At 42.1% G+C, this 25,077-nt stretch overlaps 1 protein-coding gene and 1 non-coding gene across 4 annotated transcripts in view; both read right to left on the bottom strand.

Moving 5' to 3' along the window:
- Positions 1 to 23,391, bottom strand: part of AASS (aminoadipate-semialdehyde synthase) — a 68,496-nt gene extending 45,105 nt beyond the window's left edge. The window contains exons 1-4 of one of the 3 annotated variants that reach the window (XM_062206607.1): positions 23,317 to 23,391; positions 15,628 to 15,852; positions 11,349 to 11,525; positions 7,916 to 8,000 (exon numbers count right to left, since the gene is read on the bottom strand). In XM_062206607.1, coding sequence (XP_062062591.1) covers positions 7,916 to 8,000; positions 11,349 to 11,525; positions 15,628 to 15,837 — 472 coding nt within the window. In that variant the 5' untranslated portion in view covers positions 15,838 to 15,852; positions 23,317 to 23,391. Of the gene's footprint in view, positions 1 to 7,915; positions 8,001 to 11,348; positions 11,526 to 15,627; positions 15,853 to 16,373; positions 16,479 to 23,316 lie in introns of those variants that run through there. The other 2 variants (XM_062206531.1, XM_062206583.1) reach the window with 2 other exon arrangements.
- LOC133768758 (U1 spliceosomal RNA) lies at positions 18,203 to 18,366 on the bottom strand. The gene has a single exon (XR_009867074.1). It is a non-coding gene; the product is annotated as a U1 spliceosomal RNA (small nuclear RNA).
- Positions 23,392 to 25,077: the final 1,686 nt, after the last annotated feature.

Here is a 25,077-nt window from a genome sequence, read left to right as displayed (position 1 = left end):
TTTGACTTGAAATTTTTGGGACCAGAAGTCTGTGATATTTCTTACCTTTGTTCCTATGAATATATTGTTCCTTTCCATTGACAGTTCTTAATTTTTTTCCTTATGCAATGATCTCTAGTGAAATAATTACAATGTTCCTAGTATGGTTTTCCTTGTACAGTATGTGCATGTGTTTAGGCCTGGGTTTTTTTAAACTTCACTTTTCTGTGAATTTTGAATTTTTATCAAAATGTTGGAATGGTTTAGTCATATTTATTTAAATTTTTTGCCTCCTTTATCATTGCAATTAAAACAACATGATGATGAACAGAAATAAAAAGCTGAGACAAAAATAACCAAGTTTAAGTGACCAGTCCTGATCAAGTATTCTAATATACATATATGTGTATTTAGGATCCCAGAAGGAAAGCAAGCAAGGAGAAAAACTAGCCTTGGAAGGATCAACCTAATCCTTATACAACTGACTATCAGAATATATCCCAGGAGCCAGCATTATGGCGAAGCCAGTAAAGCTGCCACCTGGGAGGCCAGCATCCCATATGGGCACTGGTTCACGTCTCAGTTGCTCCATTTTCACATCCAGCTCATGTCCTGAAAGAAGCAACAGAAGATGGCCCAAGTTCTGGGTCCCCTGCCACAGACGTGGGAGACCTAGAGGAAGCTCTTGGTTTCTGGCTGTGGCCTGGCCAAGCCATGGTCATTGTGGCCATTTGGGAAGTGTACCAGTGGATAGGAGATCTCTCCCTCTTTTTCACACACACCCTCCCTCCATCTCTCTCTGTAATTCTTTCAAGTAAATAAATAAAACTTTTAAAAAATTTTAATTTTTAAAAGAACATATCTCAGTCCTCCTGAGAGTAAAACAATAAAATCTAACAATTGACAATATAAAAAGAACACTGTTGAGCATCCAATACAAAATAATGAGTCTTACAATGTTACCTAGAGATAAATCAGCAATAGAAACAAATCCAGAAACAATCATTGCTGTTCAACATACTTAAATTTAAAATGAAAACATGAATAAAACAAAGAGGTGAACAGAGAAGATAAGTAGATTTTCTTCTGTAGAGTTTGTTGATACAAATAAATAGATCTCTATGCCTCTTCTCATTGTGTTCACGTTTTCATTTAAAACAGCATATTGAATATCTCTTACAGTTATATGTATTCCTTATCTGCTAATTATACCACTCTCAAGATAGAATTTAAGGCTGTTTTTCAAGACTTTATAAGGGTGAATTTAGAGTACTCTTTATTTAGAGCTAGCTTAGTCACACAGTTTGGGCCTTCCGTACATACCCCATATATTCAGTGAAGTTTCTCTTCTCTTGATGAGATGAACTCTGGGTACAGTTTGGCAGAGTTCCCCTGTTATTGTTCTTCTCTTCAAATTATTCTTTCCCTAGTCTCATCAATGTTCACCCTTCACTCAACAGGACTGCAAAGCATATTTCTAGAATGTTTTTTCTGTTTATCTCTTTTCTGTTTTGTATTCTTTAATTCTAGCCATATCAGGTTCCCCAACTCCTATCTCTATGTCCCCAATTCCATGAGTCCACCACGTAATGGGTCACTTTTTCATATCCACATGATCTGGAAATTACTCCAGCAGAAAGCAGCTGTGGTCACAGAGCCCATCTCACTTATTTCCCATCTAACAGGGATCACCTTCCTAGACTATCGGTTGTCCAATGTCTGAAAACATTATTGCCTCATCCAATTTTCTGGCTGTTGAGTGAAAGGATAATAGTCCAGAAACAGTTAATCCTTTATGGATGGAAATAGAGCATGTGGTCATTACAAGACATATCATTGGCCAGATATGGATTATGTATTTCAATTAATATTAACTAATGGGTATGAGAAGAAATAATCTGTTCAAACCCTGGTCACATGCTTAAAAACAAAGCTGTTTGTATCTACTTTCTTTCCCCATTTCCCTGACTGGGAAACAGCAACAACCAGACCAGTCACCTTGAAATGGAAAACCATGTGCTGACAGCAGCAGAGTTTTCCCCTCACTGCACCAGCCCTAGACTTTTCACCTCTGGACTCCCATCTTCTTCAAGCTACAGTTTTATGGTGTCTCTTCAATAGAGCAACTTAGCAACTAATCTATTGCCTTTTGCTGAATTCACTTACAGTTTTCTCACAAATTCTTCTTCCATTCATATAGGTGCTAGGAAAACTGATTTTTTTATTCAAGTTAGTAACCTGTAAATCATCTTCAATGTTTCTCCCACCCATACATCCAACCAATTACCAGAACTTGTGAATTACAACACCCAGATATTCTCTAAATCCACATATCCCTCTCCCCATACATGCTGATTATACTGAACTTATTTCTACTCTGAAAAATTGCTCTTTCTATGCTTCCCTCTGTGTTTCAAGCATTTCACTTTTCTTCCCCTACTTCTTTGAATAGCCTTTAATTTTTTTTCAGAATCTCAGCTTAAAGGGACGTTTAAATGAAATCTTTCCAATAGCCCAATCCACTTAGTTGTCCTACCCATAGCAATTTGCATTGGCATTGTACTTGTGTTTTTACTTATCTGAATACATCTCTAAGAATAAAAGTCACATCTTTTTCTTTTTTTTTTTTTTTTTTTTTTGACAGGCAGAGTGGATAGTGAGAGAGAGAGAGACAGAGAGAAAGGTCTTCCTTTGCCGTTGGTTCACCCTCCAATGGCCACCGTGGCCGGCACGCTGCGGCCGGCGCACCACGCTGTTCCGATGGCAGGAGCCAGGTGCTTCTCCTGGTCTCCCATGGGGTGCAGGGCCCAAGCACTTGGGCCATCCTCCACTGCACTCCCTGGCCACAGCAGAGAGCTGGCCTGGAAGAGGGGCAACCGGGATAGAATCCGGTGCCCCGACCGGGACTAGAACCCGGTGTGCTGGCGCCGTAAGGCGGAGGATTAGCCTAGTGAGCCGCAGCGCCGGCCTAAAAGCCACATCTTATTCACAGATGTGGTGCTACTTCTAAATTTGCTGATTTCTGAATGCATTACCTTATTTTTTTATTTTTATCTAATTGTGTGTTTGAGTGGCAAAGAGACAAAGATAGAGAGAGGGCCAGATAGGCAAAGAGAGAGCTCTCATCCACTAGTTCACTCCAAAATGCCCACAATAGCTAGGGCTAGGCCAAGGCTAAAGCTGGAAGCTAGAATGTAATCCAAGTCTCTCATGTGGATAGCAGGAACCCAATCATTTAGGCTTTCATTGTTGCCTTCCAGTATCTGTACTAGCAGGAAGCTGGAATCAGGAGCAAGAGCCAAGATTCAAACTCAGGTACTCCAGTATGAGATATGGATGTCCCATCTGACATCAGCTGTCAGGTTCCTGAACCAACTTATTTCTGATAACCAACTTATTTCTGAACAAACTTATTTCTTATTTCAGGTATATTAATTCTCTCCAGATAAGCAAATCCCTCATTTGAGTGAGTCCTAAAAGGCCTTGGGAAGAGTAACCTTAAAGGTCTATCTAATCACTTCTTCCACGTTAGTGCTATCTTACCTGAGGCACCATCTGAAATCTCAGGCACCATTTTAGGTTCTGGCCTGGTCGCCATCTTGTCCAGTAAGTTTCAGTCTTAGTCCTAAGTCCAGCCTGGCTTACCTGAAGTAAGGCACAACCACAAATGTCAACTCTACCCCCACCCTGAGGGGGTTTGCTGCTCCAGACTCCTTATCTCTGCAAGGCTATAATAAGACCTGTTTTTTTTTTGCACAGGCTCTCTCTCTTCCCCTCTCTCTCCAGCTTGTTGGGCACCCCCTTCCCAAAATAACACTTTTCCCTTACTCCAGTGTTTGATGTGTTTTGTGGTGGCCTTTCATCGGTGCTGTGACTCGGATCCAGGCTCTTCCATCAACCTTGCTCTTCCCTTGGGAATGTGAGCTGCTTTGGGATCCTGGATTCCTGCCAACCATAAAACACAGCCCCAGACCTCTTTCTTCACCACCAAATTCTCTGTGATTTCCATCCACACACCAGCCCTCCAAAACCCTGAGGTAAGACAGGATCAAGGCCATGGGTCTTGGGGTCCATGCCTCAACGAGTTTTTCTTTTACCCCAGATTCCAACAAGATCTCTGACTCTCTCCACTCCTCTAAATGCTTTCCGTACCTTGCCAGGTTGCCTCAGTTCCAACAAACTCAATTTCCTACTCCCATTAGTGGTTATTTCCTAGCTGGGTTAATATCCAAAACTGCCTCTCTCTTCTTAAACCTCCCTCCTCCATTCTGCCACCCTCTCACCAAAAGGGCCATAAAGTCCTGAGAGAAATTTCAGAAATTCTATACTCATAAAGCCCTCTATCACATAGAGAGCAAAAATGAAAAAAAAAAAAGGAGGTCCCCCTCCTAATACAACAGCTATGTCTTATTATAGCCTTGCAGAGATATCTGAGAGATATCTCTCTCAACCTATGTGTAAATAATGATCAAGATTACTGGCCCTTCAAATCAGCAGGCTCACCAGGATAATTACTATTTCTAGACATGTCCTTTTCCATAATTGCCCCTATTCTGCCACCTATCAGATTCTCCTTAGGAATCTCTGGAGGGTTGCCCATCTGCTATGATGGATGCCCTCTCCCATTAAACCTAACATAATGGTGAACAATAATTTGCCAAGCTTGTTTTGCAACTTGGTTTAACAGGTTTCTTACAGCAATGGATAATCAGTGCTTTTGATAGCCCCCTAAAATGGATTTTGCAATCTCTGGTTTGATGTCATTGATTTATAGCTAGAGTTTTATAAAAAGAGTAGAATTTCATACAAATGCATTTTTTACCTTAATTCAGATGGAGTTATGATATACCAGCATCTTCAGTAATCTAGGTATCACTGTTAAATGTAAATTGGGTAAAGGCAAATGATAAATGTGTCTAAATGTATTCTTAGCACCTTATATTCTATGAAAAGACTATTTGGGTTTACTAACATGTTTTTATAAATTGTCAATATAAAAAATTAATGGCTGCTCTACACAGTGATCTGCCATCAAGGAGACCCAACAGGCCAGTCCACTGCACTGGTTTTCGAGGTGGGAAGTCAGGGCTTCAGCAGAAGTCAGCTTATAAGGAGCTGCTGCCAAGACAAGAGTTAGGTCACTGGAAATGGAACTGCCCTGGAGTTGATCCCAGGTCAGAGCCACACACCTTGTTAGCTCCAAGCTTAAAAGCCCTTTACTCTGCCCAGCTTCCAAAGTGACCACTGCTGCTGAGGGACGGCCAAGTAGGGTCAGCAACATTGCAGGCAGAACTGTAAACTTCCTCTTAGAGATGCCACCTGCCTTCACCTGGCCAGCTCTCCTCCCAGGCCAACTAGGTAATGAAAGCCAATAAGTTGCCTCCTGTAAGGAAGTACACACCTCCCTTATCATGCACCCCATGTGAAGAGATAGATAGGTCTGGGCCTCATAATCGGCAAGGCCTCAAAGCCCACCTGATTATTATCAAGCCCCTTCTGTCAGTTTCTATTTGCCTCTCAATGAGAAAAGTTGCTCATGGTTCAGACAGCACCTTTCTTAGGTCTTCTAATAATGACTCTGTCCTTTGTTTTAGACTCTGTCTAACTTGCTTGGGACCTCATTCCTTTGCAATCATACCCTTTACTCTTACATCCAGGACTCTACTCCTGGCCCGTGTGTATTGGTGGTCCTCTCCCCGACTTAATGTTGTATGATCATTCAGAATTTTTTCTACAGACAAACCCCTCTAGCCACAAGAGACAAGCAGCCTTTTTCCTGATTTTGGTTGGGATCATCTTCACAGCTTCCTTCTCCTCAGTAGTGATCTTAGGAACAGTTTTGGGCCACAATGCTATTTTAACCAACTGACTCCAAAAACAACTCCAGCAGTTACAAGAGGAGGTCACTAGGTCTATTGAGACCTCAGCTGACACCATCCAAGTTCTCCAAAGCCAAATCACCTCACTAGTAGGTGTAGTACAAGAGAATAAATAGGCCTTAAACCTTATAACAGCCAAGAAAGCGGAAACTTGCATCTTTCTGGGAAAACAGTGTTGTTATTATGTTAGCCAATAAGACCAGGTAAAACAAAATGTTAAAACCCTTCAACAAATCACCACATCCATCAGACAGTCTTCACTAGGGTCCAGGGACCCCCTCATTTCCTCTCCACTATGGAATCCTCTCATTATTTGATTGATGCCCCTCCTAGGGCCACTTGCCGGTCTATTCACCCTGGCCTTTATATAACCCTGTCTGTTTAAATGTTTACAGGAAGTGATAAAGAAATAAACGAAAGCCTTCACCAACCAGGCGGTCGACCAAATGCTGCTACAGGGATATACTCAGCTCCCTGCCCAGGAGATGGCAGCTTGAGACATCATCTCATGCCAGTGGAGAGTAATCCATTGCCTCCTGCCAGTAGAAAGTAGCTCCAGAAGATAGATCATCATCCCTCCACCCATCCTGGGCTCTTGGGCCCAATGTAACTCTGTACAATGCTTGCTTTATAAGAAACAAAAGGCGGGGAATGTCAGTGAAAATGGTTCCCTCTTATCTGAGGCACCATCTTAAACCTTGGGTGCCATTTTAGGCTCTGGCCCAGTTGCCAGCTTGTACAATAAGTTTTAGTCTCAGTTTCTAAGTCCAGCCTGGCTTACTAGAAGTCAGGGGACCAAATAACCCAACCACAAGTGTCAATTCCACCTCCACCCTAACGGGATTTGCGGCTCCCGCTTCCTTATCTCTGCAAGGCTATAATAAGACCTGTTTTTCTACACAGTCTCTCTCTCTTGCCCTGTCTCTCTAGTCTCTTGGGTCCCCCTCACCCCCAACAATAAACCTTTTCCCTTACCCCAGTGTTTGGTGTGTTTTGTGGTGGCCTTTCATTCCATACTAAGAAATTTAATTTTCTTTTAAGAGAGCTGACTTATGGTTAGTTTTTAAAAAGCTATAAAGCGGGAGTTAAAGTAAGAAACAATGAATTGGCTTTACATAACAAAGATTTATGTTTCAAAAGTTTTCTTAGATGCCTTTACTATCACTGTAGCAATAATATTAAAGTATAACAAACTAAAATATATGAATTTTCTGAAATTATCATTTCCAAAGCATATAATACTAAAAGTTTCCCAACATATTTGAGTGAAAATTTTTGAGCAAATGATAGAAAGAGAAAGAGTGGAATTTGCAAAAAGTACCTTAGGATCCTAAATAATCTAATGTTTTATACAAATAAATAATATGATACTATTACCCATAGTTATTGAGAAATGTCATTTACTAAGAATTTATTTCCAAGGAGGCAAAAGCAGGCTAGTTAAGATGAGACAACCCTGAAGTAATCACAATGCGAAACCTTCCACTTTTACATAACAAGGCCAACAGATAACATCAAGACCACTACCTTCTTTATAAGACCTCAAGTAGTTTAATTGGATACAGAGATATAACCTTTTGTGTTGTTTCTCAACTAAGGAAGGTTCAAAGTACAATCTGAGACATCAGTCAGGCAGTTCTTTTTTTTTTTTTTTTTTTTTTTTCCTAAACTCCAGCTTTTTTCCCTTGTAGACTGTTCCTTTATTGATTCCTGCCCTTGTATTTTTTCTCCCCTTTCTCTTTTTCCCTGCCTTCTACTTTACAATGTCCCATTACCAAGTTGACCTAGCCTTACACATGGAACTACCAAAAAAGTCAGAGCCTGCCCACAATTTTATCGTTCCTCCTGTTCTCTTTTAACGCTTTTTGTAATAAAATATTTTAATGATTTAACTTCTAAATATCTTCCTCTTATATGCATCACTCTTCAACACATTCCCATTTTTATCTGTGAAAATAAACATTTCCAATCCCTAGACTCAAAAAGGAAGAATCCCAGTTACTCCCCAGGCAAATTAGAAGGTGAGTGACATGATGTGAAAGCCTTGGCATACCTACCTGCCACTCCTGCCCACTGTCCAAATGCCACTACCCGTGTTCCTCTGTGATCCACCATTTTCTCATAATCAACAAGTCGGATTTCCTGGAGAAGGGAAAACAAATTTTTCAACCAGACCCACTGAGTTAAATTTCAATGTGTAAACCACACATATGAGCTTGTTAGTATTCTGCATGTTTTCCCTCTTTAAAAAATTACATCTCAATTTGCTAACCTATCAGGTACAACATGAAACAACTAGAAAATACTAGGTCACAAATCAATCGTAGGCTTACAGTTAGAGATGAAAGAATAGTCCTGGTAGATAAACACCCCTTGGTAGCAGCCAATGAGCCAATAAATGCAGGATTTCCCTTTTCACCCTCCTCCCACACAACCAGAACTATATCTGCAGCCACAAGCGTCCTCCTATTCTTCCTCTGTCTCAAAGAAAATAGATCCCTACCCAAAGTGATCCCAGTGAGACAATCTCTGTTTGTTTGTTTTTAATTTGACAGGCAGAGTTAGACAGTGAGAGAGAGAGACAGAGAGAAAGGTCTTCCTTCCTTTGGTTCGACCCCAAACTGCCGCTACAGCCGGTGCACTGTGCAAATCCAAAGCCAGGAGCCAGGTGCTTCTTCCTGGTCTCCCATGTGGGTGCAGGGGCCCAAGCACTTGGGCCATCCTCCACTGCCTTCCCGGGCCACAGCAGAGAGCTGGACTGGAAGAGGAGCAACTGGGACTAGAACCCGATGCCATTATGGAATGCCAGCGCAGCAGGCGGAGGATTAACCAAGTGAGCCATGGCACTGGCCCCAACAATCTCAGTTTTTTACCACATCCTTCAAGACCACTCTTTTTGAACTATTACTTCCATGCTGCAGCCTCCTCTTGACATTGCCCCACAGCCATTCTAAGTACACCCAGGTCTCTTCTTCCTGAAAAAAGAAATCTCTCTGCACCTCTCTTGCTTGCTTGCTCCTGCTCTCATTCCATCATTTTGCAAGTAAGCTTCACTTAAAAAAATAGCACTTGCTTGGGTGAACATTTGACAGAGTATTTAAGATACCACTTGGCAACACTTGCATTCCTGATCAGAGTTCCTGGTTCAAGTGCCAGCTCCTCCACTTCCAATCCAGGTTCCCGCTAAGCACACCCTGGGAGGCGGTGGATGGCAGTTCAGGTACTTCAGTCTCTGCCACCCATCTGGGACACGTGGAGGGAGTTCTTGGCTCCTGGCTCAGGTCAACCCTGCACTGGTAATTGTGGGCATTTGGGGAGTGAACCAGTGAATGAGAGTCTCTCTCTCTCTCCCTTTCAAATAAAATGAAAAAAAAAAAATTAAAGTAGCACATGCTGCGTGCATGTCTCTCCCTTGCCTTCACAGAAGTCACATTCTTCCTCTTTTTTTGGATATCTTTCTTTTTTCTTGAGAAAGCCTACTTAATCTATGCTTACAAGCTATCATACACTGTAATTATAGAATGTTTTAAGTTTATGTTATTGTTAATGCTTATTTCCACAAAGAGCATTCAAGTTTTACCATGTTCATGAATTATGAATATCTAACATTCATCCAACTCTGAGTAATTGGCTACAAAAGCTATCACAAATCATCCCTGTCCATTTTGTTTTTATCACTTTTCTTGGTTGTAAGAATAAAATTGCACATAACAAAAAGATACCTCTAAATTAGTTTTAAAATATTTTTTTTGCTTAAGGTGGAACATTCGCCTCATCATATTAGTTTCACTTATTTTTTAATCCACTGTTCAGAAATACTTCAAATTAACTACTGCCCAGGTCTACTGGACTGGAAATTGTTAGGAAAGCATTCTTTACTGCTTTAAACATATATTTTCCTTTGTTTCTCCTGCTGTTTGTGAACTCTCCTACCCTACACTTTTCTCAGATTCCAGACTACTTTTCTAATACCTTCTATTCTTACCCTAGGAAACTGAACTTGGATGACTTCTCTGTCTACACACACCCAATCTCATAGCTTCCTGTACCACCTATACTTTACAGCTACAAAATATATGTCAGGAGAAACTGCCTTTCTGTGCTGTGGACTCCTATCCAATAGCCCAGTTGGCTTCTTAGAATATCTAATGGTACATTCAATTTTACAGGCCCTAAACTCAACTCTGCTCTTCCCAACAAAGTCTGCTCCTTCTACAGCAGCACTGTCTCCATCTACAGCAACTCCTCCAAGTGGCTCAGGCTGACACCTCAGTCATCCCTGATTCTTCACCTTTTCTCATATGCCACCTGCATTTCACCAGTGAAATTTGTAGGATTCATCTCAAAACGCATCCAGGATTCATCCATGTATCACAACCTCTACTTCCACCATTCAGGTGCAACACCCTCATCTGGAGTCTACGATCTGGACTGGGTCTAGAGTGACAGTCTTTTGATCAGTTTTGCATTTCTCTTCCTACCACCATTATCTGCACTTCAGGAAGAGTAAGCATTTTAGTACATGATCTACTCCGCCCCCCACTCAAAGGACCTGCTGCCCTTTGCACCACTATTCTTTCTGCTTGGAAAGCACTCCTTGGATGGACTTGACTCGGTCCTTCACCTTCCTCAAGTGACTGCTAAGACACCATCTTCACCATGAGTCCAACCTGACCACTTCACGTAAACTCCATTTAAACCAGCCCAGGGCTCCTTTTCACACCAGTATTGGAGTCCTCCTCTTTATCCATGTCACCAAGTGCATGGGAGGTACCAAGTGCATTTCTCAACTATCTCCTCCCACTGGAATGTAAGCTCTGGGAAGACAGGGTTAGTTTGTTATTTTGTTCTTTCATGGCAGTGAATAGCATTAGACACACTGTAGACCCTCAGAAAACATTACCTAACAAATAGTCTGTACCATGAACAATGCTAGTTTTTCCAGGGTATTTACATCTGCAGAAATTATTCTCCCTTATGAATACTAATGAATTCTATTGAATTTTAATGAATACTGTTCATGATCCCCTTATGAATATTAAATGTAAAAATCATCTCCAGTCCAGTTCTAGCACTATAGAGCTGTGCAACCTCAGTCAAGTCACTCCCCTCTGAGCTCCCTCTGAAAAATAGCATTGGTAGATTAACACAACCCCTGAAGTCCTTTTCATCAATAAAATTATATGTGGTAGCATCTGACCAATTGGCCTTTATAAATTAGCAAATGTTCATGGAAAAACATTTATAATTTTTTCCATTTCAGATTATAATAGAAACAAAATACATTTGGTTCTTCTTTTTACAAACTCCAAACCTTCATAGCAGAGGGGCCCTAAAGAGCAGCAGAATATTAAAGACTAATTCGTGGATCACCTCACCTATTGAGGTCAGTAACTTGATGTATTTCCTAGATGCTGAAAGAAAATAGAAACTGTATTTGAGAAATAAAATATGCATGCTAGATTTTTATGAATCTTAGCCACTGATTACCTGTTTCAGAATCTCATCCAACAAGCTCATATTGGCCTCCTGAGCTTTTATCGTGTGGGAGAAGAATGCATAAGTCTTCTTGGACATTAACTTTTCCTCTGGAGGTCTTTTAACTCCCAGAATTAAACAAGCTTCAGAAATATCCTCCTGAAGAATCCCACCAGCTTTGACATATTCCTGGGAATGTAATTTTAGTTAAAGGTTATTTCCCAATTTGTAGTATTCATATTCTCTTTAACAAAATGTGTAGAAAATAAAGACACAATTTTTGAAGGCATAAAATCTGTGTGGATTAGAACAAAGAACAGAACAACAACTTCTAATATTTGTACTTACTGGCTAAAGATAAATCTATCATGTTTGACTTTTATACTGAAAAAAATTAGAAAACTCAATGTATACAAATACTTAACACTTTACAGTTTGGTCATAACCACTAACATATTATTGAAACATTCTTATAAAATGTATATTTAGAGACCTCTATTGTGGCATGGTGGGTAAAGCTGCTGCCAGTAATGCCAAAATTCCATATAGCCATCAGTTCATGTCCTGGTTGCTCCACTTCTGATCCAGGTCCCTGCTAATCCCCCCGCCACTCACATGGGAGACCTGGATGAAGTTCCTGGCTCCAGGCTTTGGCCTGGCCCAATGCTGGCCATTGTGGCCACCAGGGGAGTGAACCAGCAGGTGGGAGATCGATCTCTCTCTCTCTCTTTCTCTTTCTCTCTGAGTTTCTCCCTCTCTCTCTATAATTCTGACTTTCAAAATAAATAAACAAATCTTTAAAAAATGTGTATGTCATATCAACAATGCACTGAAGTATTAAATGTCAAATATTGATTTCTTACTAGACTGGGTTTTTGAAAGATAAGATGCATCTCTAAAGTTTATTATTTTCTTGCTCCATTATTATTTATTACTGTTCTAATCTGCACAGGAGACTACGCTATTGATGAGATGACAAAACACAAAGAAAGACAAGATCCTTGCTACAAGGGACTCACAAAATATAGTAAAAATAAGTCAAGAGCACAGTTCAAAAGAACATTGAGATTAACAAAATCTAGGTGATGCATTAGTTTAATAAATATTGAGAATTCCCAAGTGGGATGATCATAGAAATATGGAAATTAAAATTAATCTAAAAGTTTGGGTGGGATTTGGAGAGATTGAGATGGGAAATACAAGAGGCAATGAAGGATCTACACAAATGTGGAGGCAGGAAATGAGGCGATGTTTAGGGAGCATGAGTAAATTGATTTGTAAAAGTAGACTGAACATCATCAGAGGTAATATGAGTTCTATCAGATAATAATAATAATCATTTGTATTTATTAACAAATTAATGTGTGCTCTGCTAAGCTCTTTGTGTGACTTGTCTTACTCAATTCTCCTAAAATTCCCATGAGGTAGACACAATTTTACCAGTGGGAAACCCAAGTCTGGCACATGTGAGACTGCATAGCTACTACACAGGCATAGGACAGTCCTGTATGACTGTTGAATAAGGGACAGCATGACCCAGGCAGAATTAAAAGAACTACTATTGTAGCAGTTGAATAAAATAAAGGTAAGTTGGTTAGGAATCTACTTCAAAAGAAAGTAGAAATGGATAGAAGAGACAGTAAAAAAAATGTATACTTTCTACCTGGTTTCTTTGAAAACAGTCCATTTGCTCATTCCTAGTAGACTGCTTAAATAAACCATGATAAATCCATGGAATGGAATGATTAGCACAGGGGAATTAAATAGAATGAAACAGATGTCTTTGAAATGACACAGAGTGATGCCCAAGATATGTACCTGACTAAACAAAACAAGGGGAGAAAGAATATATATAGTATGCAGTTTTCTATAAACAGCCAAGGAAAAAATAAGAATATGCACACACACTCACACATACACACACAAATGCTTATTTTCAAAAAAAAAAAGAAAATGAGAATGAGGTCAAAAACTAAAGTAACTTTTGAGGTAGGTGGGAATGAAATTCAGGGTATTATAATGAGAGCAAGATTTAACCTCTAGAGTTTGTAAATGCTATACTTATTCAAAAAATTAAATTAAATTAAAAAGTTAAAAACAAACATTAAAACTGAACAAGAATAATTATATATGGGTGGATCTAGGTGAATATTAGAATAATAATGTCACCACACATAAAAATAGTTCAAACATGGGCCGGCACTATGGTGTAGCGGGTAAAGCCTCTGCCTGCAGTGCTGGCATCCCATATGGGCAACGGTTCAAGTCTTGGCTGCTCCACTTCTCATCCAGCTCTCTGCTATGGTCTGGGAAAGCAGTAGAAGATGGCCCAAGTCCTTGGGTCCTTGCACCCTCGTGGGAGACCCAGAAGAAGCTCCTGGCTCTTGCCTTTGGATCAGCACAGCTCCGGCCATTGTGGCCAATTGGGGAGTGAACCAGTGGATGGAAGACCTCTCTCTCTCCCCTTCTCTGTGTAACTCTTTCAAATAAATAAATCAATCTTTAAAAAAAAAAAGTTCAAACAACTTTTTGAACATAGCACTCTAGCATTCTTTGTGAGATACATTTTATTGGCAAGAACTATTAAACTTTATTTTAACTGACTTGTTAGTTTTAATACTAGCACTGTGATTCTGAAACTATTTTAAACATACAGGATAAAGCTAAAAAATAGGCATTAATATTATGGAGAAATAAGATAACTACTGTTGAAGAAAATAGATGCAAAGATAAAATTTTAAAGGTAAGAAAAATCTACGTTAATTTTTAATTAGAAATATCAGTATTTACTCATGATTAAATGATGTGTGTGTGAGGGGGTTGTGTTTCTGCTTCTGTTTATTTATAAGTTCTGTGTACTAAAAGGGACTAAAAACACTACTTATTCTCCATAGGAATAAGTACACTGGGTAGCAGATCTTGGTTTCTATACCTAAAATAAACCAGGGCTCCTTGGTGAAATGGTTAATTTCCTGTAAAGGGCAGGACTATTACAAGGGAGGCTAGGATAGTATGTTATTCCAGGAAACAAGAAAGCTCAAAGAAAAATGGACACGTGTCCAAAGAACATAGGAGCCACCTTGAAGGGACTCTTCCTTAACCAAATTTAAGATAATTAATGTAGTGGAATGAGAAGGCCATGCGAAGGTGGCCACTGGCAAGCGAACATCAGTCAGGAATGGCTTTGAAACCCACCTGGCAACGGAGCCTGCCTGGCAACAGGCTGTGATTGGATGGCTTTGAAACTGCCTGGCAACAGGCTGTGATTGGATGGCTTTGGAAACTGCCTGGCAACAGGCTGTGATTGGTTGGGGTATAGACCGCCCCTTGACCAGATTGGCTGGTCTTGGCTATATAAGCTGTTGTACCAACTGTAATAAACGAGTCTGCCGGCTGATCGCCTCAAGCCTGCTTTCACCTGACTCCCGGGGTCTGTGTGGTGACTCCACGCCTCTTGCCCCCACCATGCTGCTCCTCTCAGAAAGGAACCCACTGCAACATTGTTGAGAATTCAACGGCAACAAATTAAGACATTAAAAAGAATCATGCTTAGTAGATTTGAATGAAAAATATGCATGATTCCATAATGATATTCAAAAGGGCAAAAGAGAAGGGGAAACAAAGAGAAGATTCCTCTCAAGCAGAGTGGCAGCCAGCAGGGCCCTGGGCTGTGGTGTAGCAGTTAAGCCGCCACCTCTGTGACACTGGCATTGCATATGGGCACTGGTTGCCATCCTGGCTGCTCCACTTCCAATCCAGCTCCCTGCTAATTGCAGCAGAGGTGGCTCAGTTGCTTGGGCCTCTGCCACCCATGTGAAAAACCTGGATGGAATTCCTGGTTCCTGGCTTCAGCCTGGCCCAGCCCTGGCCATTGCAGCCATTTGGGGAGTGAAACAGCAGATGAAAGATTCTCTCTCTCCCTCTCCTCTCTCTCTCTCTCCCTCTCTCTTTCTCTCTCTCTTTTTCTCTCTCTTCTCTAACTCTTCCTTTCAAATAATAAAAAATAAATCTTTTTTAAAAAGAAAAGACATGCAAGAATGATGTCTTTATTGGCTTTTCTCTCCCTAGTCCCAGAAACGGGGCCACATAGTAAAGAGAAATGACTGAAAAATATCACATTCTTTATTCCTCACCTGGAGAAAGCATGGAATGTGATTAAAAATAATACTTTTATCAAGGTAAAGAAAGTAAAGTCATATTAATGAAAATTTCATTTTTACTCAGGAGGTGCTTAATTTTCTTATGTAACTTTATCTTATTCCCACCTATTTTAAAAATTGGAAATATTCACCTTATCATGAATGGCCCGCCGATTTGAAGGCTGTATCAAGACCTTGTATCCCAGGTTGGTGATCCCTTTGATGTGTTTGGGAGCCAGAGGTGCCCTTCTCTCCCAGGCGTTCACATCCTCCCGCCTGAGGGCCATCACAGCCTTGTGGTGAAGTCCTCTGGAGAGGCTGACCCCCAGCCTGCCCAGTTTGGTTCTACATCCTCGTAGCATCTTGCAACCTGGTAACTGGAAAGGCAGTGTGAGGCAGCAGGACAGCAAAAGGCTGGAGGCTTACAGATCAATTCTGGTCTCCTTAGAAATCTGCTGTAAAATGGGACCAACCCAAATGGCAACAAACACGCAAAGTGGTCCTTAACCCATAGAAAGTCAAGTTTCTAAAAACAAGATTACCTAATTCCAAAAAAAAAAAAAAAAAAAAAAAAAAAAAAAAAAAGTTAAGTATGGAACAACTTGTGTGACATACTAATAGCTTCAAAGCTGAAATAGTGCCATAAATACAAGTATGATCAAACATTTAATCAGCACAGAAGTTTTGAACAAGTTAATCCACAATGCAAAGCCAGGAAGACAACAGCAAGCAGCCCTTTCAGACTAGGCTCCGTTTTGATGGCACAAAGCTTAACTTTCTTATAATGGTAAAGAAGACTTCACAATTGAATAACAACATAACATTTTTTAAAATTTAAGGTATACAAATGACATGCATTTCATGTGTGCAGATTTAGGAACATATTGATACTACCCACCCTATTCTTCCTCCCCTCCAAGCTCCTCTTTCCAGCTTCGGTTCTAACCATCCCCTCTAAGTGCAACTTGATGTAGTCTGCCATCTAGTGTCCATCAGTGAACCATTATTTTTACTGGTCCTTAAAGCGACATAAGTAGAAACAGAAAGGAAGGATTTAGAAAACATGATCATTTTCCTAATCATCCATAGTTAACTGAATGTCACAAAAGCATTGACCCTCAAAAGACTGGAAACTTTGGAAAATCAAACCAACCTGTCCCAGGTGCTGAAAGTAGAGAGTACAACTCCATTCAGTCATTCCATAAATACTTACAAAAGGCTTACCATGTGTATTATGCAGAGGAAACTTTATATAAAATATTACATCATAAATATCTAAGTCATGGTATCCTATGCTTTTTCAAAGGATTACATATATTTAGTGGCTAAATGTCATTTCAGATATAATCTGAAGTATCATTGGATGCTAAAACTTAGCTTTCTGCATAAGATTGGCAGCAAAATACAGGGACAAAATGATTTTATGTCTCCTAGAAGTTTTCTACTCATGACTGCTAGCAAACAAGAAGGCTTTTCTGAAACACATCTCTGTTACAACAAACTGTAGCTTCAAAGAGCATCCACCTTAGAGGCCTTCAAAAAGCTTGTAGAACCTACACAATTCAAAAAAATTACACAGATTTCAAAAATTTGGGCACCAAAATAAATATATCTTTTAATTCCATGTTGTATGAACTTTTTGAAATACTCTCATAGATGGGAAAGTTTGAAGCAAATATTTAATCATACAAGCACATTTGCTGAGAGAAAACACAGTAAATATATAGGCACCCAAAACAGAATCAGAAAGCAGGGCCAACAATAAAGAGTCCAGTTAAGGAAGCTTCAGGAATAATATTTTAATATAATAAAATAGAGTTTATAATATAATAATATACTATATAGTATAATATGTATAATATATAATACAATTATAAAATAATAGGATAAAAAAGAAAAAAAGCTGCCTGCAGCAAGAGGAAATGCTGATGATTTGCTCAGGATTTTGCTGGGGCCGGAGTTCAGGTGCCCAAATAGTCATAGATGATTAACAACTCAGTCAAAGGCTGGCAGATGCTGCATCTAATATTTGTTGTGTTCATATAGTTTGTGATTTAAAAGGGACTACATTAAACCCAAACCTAAGCCCATTTGGTCTCCCGTGTGAGCCAAAGGACAAACTACAATGTCCCATAGAACTTCAATACTTCTGTTCCCAAACAAAATCAGTTCCCAAGATAGTAATTACTTTAAACACTAGTGATTCCTCTGACCATGTCCAGACCTTATCGTCTCACTAGGGGCTTTATCTCATAAACTCACAGGTGACTGCATGAGCTGGTACCTTCCATTCTGAATGATAGTCTTGGTCCTAAATGAAAGAACTTCTTCAGAAAATCTAATCTCTCTCCTCAGCCCAAGCTTGATTTACAAACACAGCCACCCTGTGCTCAGTGACTATCCCGCCCCCCAACTCACTTCCCTTGTCTGGGGTGGGAGTGGGGCAGCAGATGAGACACTCACAGACACTATTTGCAAAGGCAGACTCTAGGGAGACTAGGAAGACAGCAGGCGTGGTGTAGACTGAACTTTTGGGATTCGTTTGGGAAGCTACTTTCACTTTCTTTTTTAAAGGAATTCTTAAATCATTATTTCTGTAACCTTTGCTTTTAAGCAAATATGACAGTGACCAGTGATTAAACATTATATGCCACACATGAGGCTAAGCCTCTGCAGACATTGTCTCCTTTTCTCCTTGCAGAAATCTTTTTTTTTTTTTTTTTTTTTGAGGGGAAAGCAGGAACGCAGTCCCCCACTACCACAGATTATGCAGTCGAGTTTCCCACATTTGGGAAAATCGCAGGGGTCAGCACATCCGGAGTGCAATGGATGAGCCTCGCCCTGGGAAAACCACCTTCATGATCATGGTATCTCCCCTGCCAGGTAAGTATCCTTGCAGAAATCTTAAGCAGATGGTATCATCCCCCACTTTACGGATGAAGAAACTGAACTGGATGGAGTCTGCCTGGATCTGTTGCTTCGAACCAGAAGCAGGAGTCACAGGTTAATGTGCAACACCTGGATTTTTTCTTCTTTACCAAAACCTGGAGATCACACCATGTAGATCTGCTGTGTGCTGTTATTCCAGCCAGCTCATGTTGCAGAAAGAAATCAAGTGCATATGGCACCAACCTTAATAACTGTGGTAAATTATCGCCTCCCCCACAATGTATCTGGTGCCTCTCCTGACCCCTTTTCCTGTGTTGCATAGAAAATTATCACTGAACCCTTGCCAAGGTAAATTCTGATTTCTAAGTGCATAGAAAAAAAAAAGCTTGATTATAGCAGAAATTACTTTCAGTAACCACCTGAACCTTGAAAGTTGGTCTGAGCACAGAACTTTCTGATCATTTATGGTCATCAAGAATTGGTAATAGTGAGGATTTCTGATTTACACTGCAGTGTCTGATGTTTCATTGATCCCTAGGTAGGCTGTTGTTGCTTTTTCTGCTCTGGATTTTGCAGTCTTTTTTCAAGGATGTCAGGAAGAAACTAAAATGTCCTTTTATTTCTCAATATGCTTTCAATAAAGCCAGAGAGGAAGATTCAAGTTTACACACTAGCTCTAGTGAGATTACTTGACACTGCCAGGTACTGGTAATGATTCATAGCAAGGAAGATACAGAAAAAGAGGAGGGGAGAGGAAGAATAGGGAAAAACTAGGAAGAATAAGGAGAAAGAGTTTTCACATGGGCAGAGGTGGGAAATGAGCCCCTTTGCAGGTTAACACTTCAAATGTCCAAAGAAATTTAAAACATTCCTTCTGCAACTACATTTTCACCTATCTAGGACTCATCAGGAATTTCAAATGTCCTGAAAATTCATGGAAATATATCATAGAGAACTGCACAGTGATGCACTGAGACAGGAAGACGATCAGTGGGTGGGCTCTCTCAGAAGCAATAGGAAAACTTCCATATGGTACCACTTTATTTCTCTTTTCATACTGGAGGAGGGGGGAGATTTAAAAAATTTTTTTAATTTATGAGTTACATAATTCTGCAATGCACACATGAGAATCAGGGAGAAGTAAAAACATGTTTATAATTTAGAGACACAAACAAACAGAAAAAGAGAGAAAGAGAAAGATGGACAGGGCCTGGCACTCCATATGTATACAGCTGTATACAGCTGTGACCATCAACCATGAGTTGATCATTGAGTTCATCATCATCTGAAATCACATGAAGGCACCAAAGCAGATTTTGTCTGGTTTCTTCGATAAAAGATCAGATCTGGGGGAAAGAAAGCTACTCTCAAGTCTCAGGATCTCATATGTGGAAAGGAATTTCCTTTCAGATGGTGAGCAGATTGCTCTTTTGACCGATTCTATATACTAATATAAGATAGTCACTGGGAGAAGAGTGTTTGGCACAGCAGTTAAAATGCCACTTAGGCTGCCCACATCCCAGATCAGAATGCAGCACCAAAAAATGAAGGGGTCTAGGCATGGCTACTCTTAATTTCTTTAATTTCCACTAGGGCATGTATAAAAGATTACACATTCACTATTGAATAAATCAGGTCCAAATGTTCCATCTCCAGCCTCAAACTCAGGAATGTACTCTTTGTCCATTTATCTCAGCTCTTTAAAAACAATTTTACTTCAACATAATTCAGTGACTCAAACCAACTCTATCAGATCACATGTGAAGATTTCTCACTGCTAAATTATGTGTAGTAATCAGTCATACATCTTGATTAAATAGTGAGAGGCTAAGAATGAATTAATATTAGCCCTGAGATGAAGAGGTGAATAGATGAGAAATGCAAATGATTTTTATTTGCTCTTCCAGTTCATTCAAAGCATGCAAGTGTATTATAAAAACGATTTGTCATGAAGGCCTGCTACCTACAAATAAGCATGAGCTGCTCTATGGCTAGGAGCCTTCGCCCACGTTACATAGTTGTTATCCAGACCATAACATTCCTTGAGAGGTTGAAAAGGGTTCCAGAATTAACAGAGCACCAGGTGGTGACGGCCTAGCAGTAATCCAAACCCCTCCCTACGCCAAGGCTTGCCGGAACAAGGCTTGGGCTTGCAGCTACCCTGGCCTCCAGACTTTCACTTCCTGCAGCATCAGTACACTCTCCTAATGCCTCCACGTAAAACTCTGTAACATATTTACCCAGAAGTAAAACTGAATTAGTTAACCAATTAAATGAAACAAACCTTGGGAGGAGGTCAATTAGTGTTGATTAATTTGGTCTGAGAATACTTGTAGTTTTCTAGCCTATCAGCTACTCAGTTATACAAAGATAAAAGACTCATGCCTTGTCTCTATCTCACAAAGTTAGCTTCATAGAGATGGCATATAAAGCTAGTTCTGATTTAGACTGAAATTCCTGTTTAATTGTCTGTCTGTTTCTTTGCTAAACTGTAAAAGAGCATGAATACCTGAGGAGCATTTGGCATAGTGGCTAAAGATGGAATGCCCACATCCCATATTGGGAGTGCCTGCTGCTCTGCTTTGGATCTAGGTTCTTGCTAATGCACAGCCTGGACAGCAGCAAATGATGGCCCAAGTACTCTGATTCCTGCTACCCATGTGGGAGACCCAGACGGAGTTCTGGAAATACTGCTTCAGCCTGGCCAAGCCTTGGCTGTTGCAAGCATTTGAGGAATGAACTTCTGGGAGATTTCTACCTCTGTCTCTTTGCCTTTCAAATAAAATGAAAATTAATGAATAAAACATAATCCATATTTTAAAAACATTCATCTCTGTATTCCTAGTGACTGATGCATAAGAAAACATCACATTCTATGAATGAATGAATGAGCAAATTTAAATAAACATCACTAAGACCTATGAAGAGGGGACGCAAGCTAAATATAGGGTCTCACAACCCCCTTCCCAAAAGAAGCTCTATTCTCTGCCAAGATCTCCTAGACCAATGAACGCCTTGAAATGTATTATAGTGGTGGGAAAAACCAGACTTCAGAAATGTGGGGGGTCCTTCTTTTCATTGGCCTCTTCATTTAGACTGGAATACAATATAAAAATACCCTGGCCAGCGTTGTGCTGTAGTGGGTAAAGCCACCGCCTGTAATGTCAGCATCCCATATAAGTGCAGGTTTGGGTCCTGGCTGCTCCACTTCTGATCCAGCTCCCTGCTAATGGCCTGAGAAAAATAACAAAAGATGGGCCAAGTGCTTGGGCTCCTGCTACCCATGTAAGAGATCAGGAAGAAATTCCTGGCTCCTGGCATGGTTCAGTTCTGGCTATTGCAGCCATGTGGAGAGTGAATCAGCAGATGGAAGATCTCTCTCTCTCTCTCTCTCTAACTCTTGATTTTCAAATAAATAAATATTTTTCAAAAATGAAAACCCCTTTAAGTTGCAATATTCTGATTCTATTAAGAATAGCAGTGACTGGGTACTGTGGATTACAGAAGTACTAAAAGTTGAAAACACAAAACAGCACCAAGGGAAATGTTTAGTGAAATACACTAAACAGGAAAACAAAACATTGTGGAAGGAAATTAGACACTCAATTCAGCCAGCTACATGAACTACCATGACCAGAAGACAGATCCCACCAGAGGAGGACTGGATCCTCTCCTCCACAGATGGCCTGGGTTCCTTGGCACTCAAACTCACTCTGTGACCTTGGTCCCTAACCTAACCTCAGCTGCAAAATGAGCGTCATCAGAACATTCACCTCTCAGGGCTGTTGTGAAGTTTAATTGAGCTAAAGTACTGAGCACAGACCTGCATGTCTAATCAAATGAAAATAATAATAATAATAATAATTGAAGCCCAAAGTTGTCATCACACTGTCGCCAATGACAGTTGCAAATGTTGTTCTTGGGACAATGGAAAAGTTACTCCAGCAAATTGGCTCCAATCTTTGTCCTCCTAACTCACTTTACAGAATGGTCACCAGGTTACCTAGCCAGAAGGTCACTCATCTTCCTGGGGAAAGCAGGGAGGAGAGTCCAAGTGACAAAATACACAACACAGATCTACCGAAGTGCCAGCTGGTGGTTTATTTTGTTTTAATGGAAATACCGGAAAGCCACCATCCGGTCCTGTGCATAGTTACACTGGCATAATCATAGCTGCACCTTCTTCACATTCCAGCAAGTGATGATCCCCAAAGTGGAAAAAAAAAAAGTTAATCCTCATCAGGTCTCTCTCTCACCCCTCTTTCCCCTCCCCCCACCCCGCTGAAATCAAAGTCTGCAAAGCGCACTTTGTGGCAGCTGTCAAGACTTGCAGCCCCTTCAGCTAAGCAGGGTAGATGAGGAACTGCTGCTCCCTGCCCGCCGGCGCCTGCTCTCTCACTGCCGGCGACCCTGGGGGTCCCAGGAGTTCCGCGGACCCCTGGCACGCGCGGTGCCCAGCGTTCTCGGCCCTGGTCTGCACGGCGGCTTGCTCGGGGGTCCCGCATCTCAGAGAGCACGGCCCGCCAGGGACGGACAGCGTGAGAAGTTTGCGTTCCGAGTTGGGTTAACACGCGAGGGACGGGAACCTACTCCCCGCAGAAAGCAACCCCATCACGCCCGCCCCCAAGACTCTGCAGGGCGTTCGTGCCGTTCTACACCGACCCTAACTCCCCAACGACAGCACCACCACCCTCGCCAAGAAGAGGAACGCAGATTCCCAGGACCCTCGCCTTCCTCTGCAGGAATTCCGGGGCCGCCCTCCACCGCATGGAACGGGCCCGGCCGCCCCAGGGCCCGCGGCGCTCCTGGGTCGCCCCGCGGCGCTGGGACAGGGAGGCCGAGCTCGCGGGCCCCCATCTCGGCTGACGGCCCGAGTCCCGCCGGCCACCTCCGCGCGCATCTCGCAGGCTGAGTGCACCCCAGCTCCGGCCCTTCCCGCTTCTCCCGCTCACCTCGTCCGCTCCCGGGCGCCGGCAGGTCCCCCCGCCGCCTCCGAGCTCCCGCGTCCCGGCAGCAATTCGGAGCGGGGGCCTGGGAAGGAGGAGGTGTTTGCCCAACTTCTGAGGACGTCACGCCTCTGCCTCCCGCAGCCAATCGGCGGCCGCGCTGCGGGAACAACCTTCTCCTCCGCCAATCGGCGGCGCTGCCAGGTGCTAGGTCATGCCCTACCCCTGCTCCTCCCCGAAAATCCTGCGGCGGCTGGGATCTCAGGCCCAGGGGCATCTCGCCCTACCCCAGTCCGGTTGCGGACAGCGGTTCCGTGATGACAGAAGACCAGCGAGGGCGGAGAAGGGCCGAAACGGGGCACTGCACGCTCAGCAGGCGTGCCTATCTGCTGGGGAAAAGCTGCGAGTGTGTGCACCTAGTGTGTCCATCTAGTGATCAGCACGCTGCGGTCTCCCAGCCTTGCCACGAGCGTCCAAAGCTACAGGACGCTTCGTAGGGCAGTTTCAGAAACCAGCAAACTGGGAATCTGAGAAAGCCAACGTAGCGTGCCCATAGTCAATGGAAAGTAAGAGGCCATATGCGGATGACCAAGTCCAATATTCTGGAAAATCTGAGAGCCGGAGCTGCAGGACCGCCCGAAGCCGGACTGTGGGCTCCCAAGAAGTTAATGAGTAGAAGATAGTCTACCCTTGTGTTTTCACAACTTTCTCCACCATGTAGACTTCTCTCGTATCTGCTACATCGGTGTTTCGCTATGGAGCCTAGAACGTTCCAGAAATTCCAATCCTATCTCCCTCCAGTTGCAAAGAAAATTTTCTCTGGAAGTAAAGGGAATGCTCCTCTGTATCTTCAGCCTCAGGTGTCCAAAACCAGATTCCTCATCGCCTTCTGGCTTTTGTGGAGTGGCAGTGAGGGCCTTAGGCACACGGTGAGGGTTCGGGAGAGGGTGCGGGAGGGGCGCAGCCCCAAACGCCTCTTGCCCTCTCCCTGCAAACCCCCACCCCCCGGGGGACAGCTACTCTTAATCATGTCACCAGGTCCTGCCGCTGGGCCTTTAGCTCAGCCAGAGTTGAAGCAGTCCTTTGGGGAAGTTGTCTACTGCACACAGGAGTTGGAGAAGAACATTGGCTCCTGGCTGCCCTCAGACTCCCGCATTTGTGCCCAAAACAAATGCCAGGAATCCCGGGACTGTCCATCTCAGGCTCCCCCAACAAATCTGCGATTCTGGCATCTGCACCCAGCTAGGCCACTCTATCACGCGAGGGCCCGGAAGTCACACGACTCCAGGATCAAGTTCCTAGACCCTAGTCATCACCAAGACGCCCAGCACCTTCTAGGCACAGAGCCCGCCCACCCTGAGTCTGCCCAAATAAACCCCTAGGGAACTCAAGCAAGCAAGCAAGCTTTGTGTTCCTTCCTTGGCCCATTAACCTTCCCATGGTGTTAACGCTGGTCTTTAAAATCCTACTGCCCTGATGTCCTAAACAGCACTCTGGCCTCAGAATCAGCCCTTAAGGCATTTGGATCCGGCTAAAAAGCCCATGAGAGTATTTCTGGCATGGAAAGCCAAGACACTGTGCCAAAAAAGCAAAATGAATGACCTAAATAAAAGATCTCTGTGAGTGAGATCCCAGTGAAAAGAACAGGCCATCAAAGAAGGAGGTATCTTTCTCTGAAGGGAGGAGAGAACTTCCACTTTGACTATGACCTTGTCTAAATAAGATCAGAGTCAGCGAACTCAAGAGGCTTCCATAGCCTTGGCAACC

Source organism: Lepus europaeus, chromosome 1 (genome assembly GCF_033115175.1).
Source record: "Lepus europaeus isolate LE1 chromosome 1, mLepTim1.pri, whole genome shotgun sequence".
NCBI lineage: Eukaryota > Metazoa > Chordata > Mammalia > Lagomorpha > Leporidae > Lepus > Lepus europaeus.
Note: the sequence above shows the minus strand (reverse complement) of the source record. Positions and strands in the feature narration are given on the sequence as shown.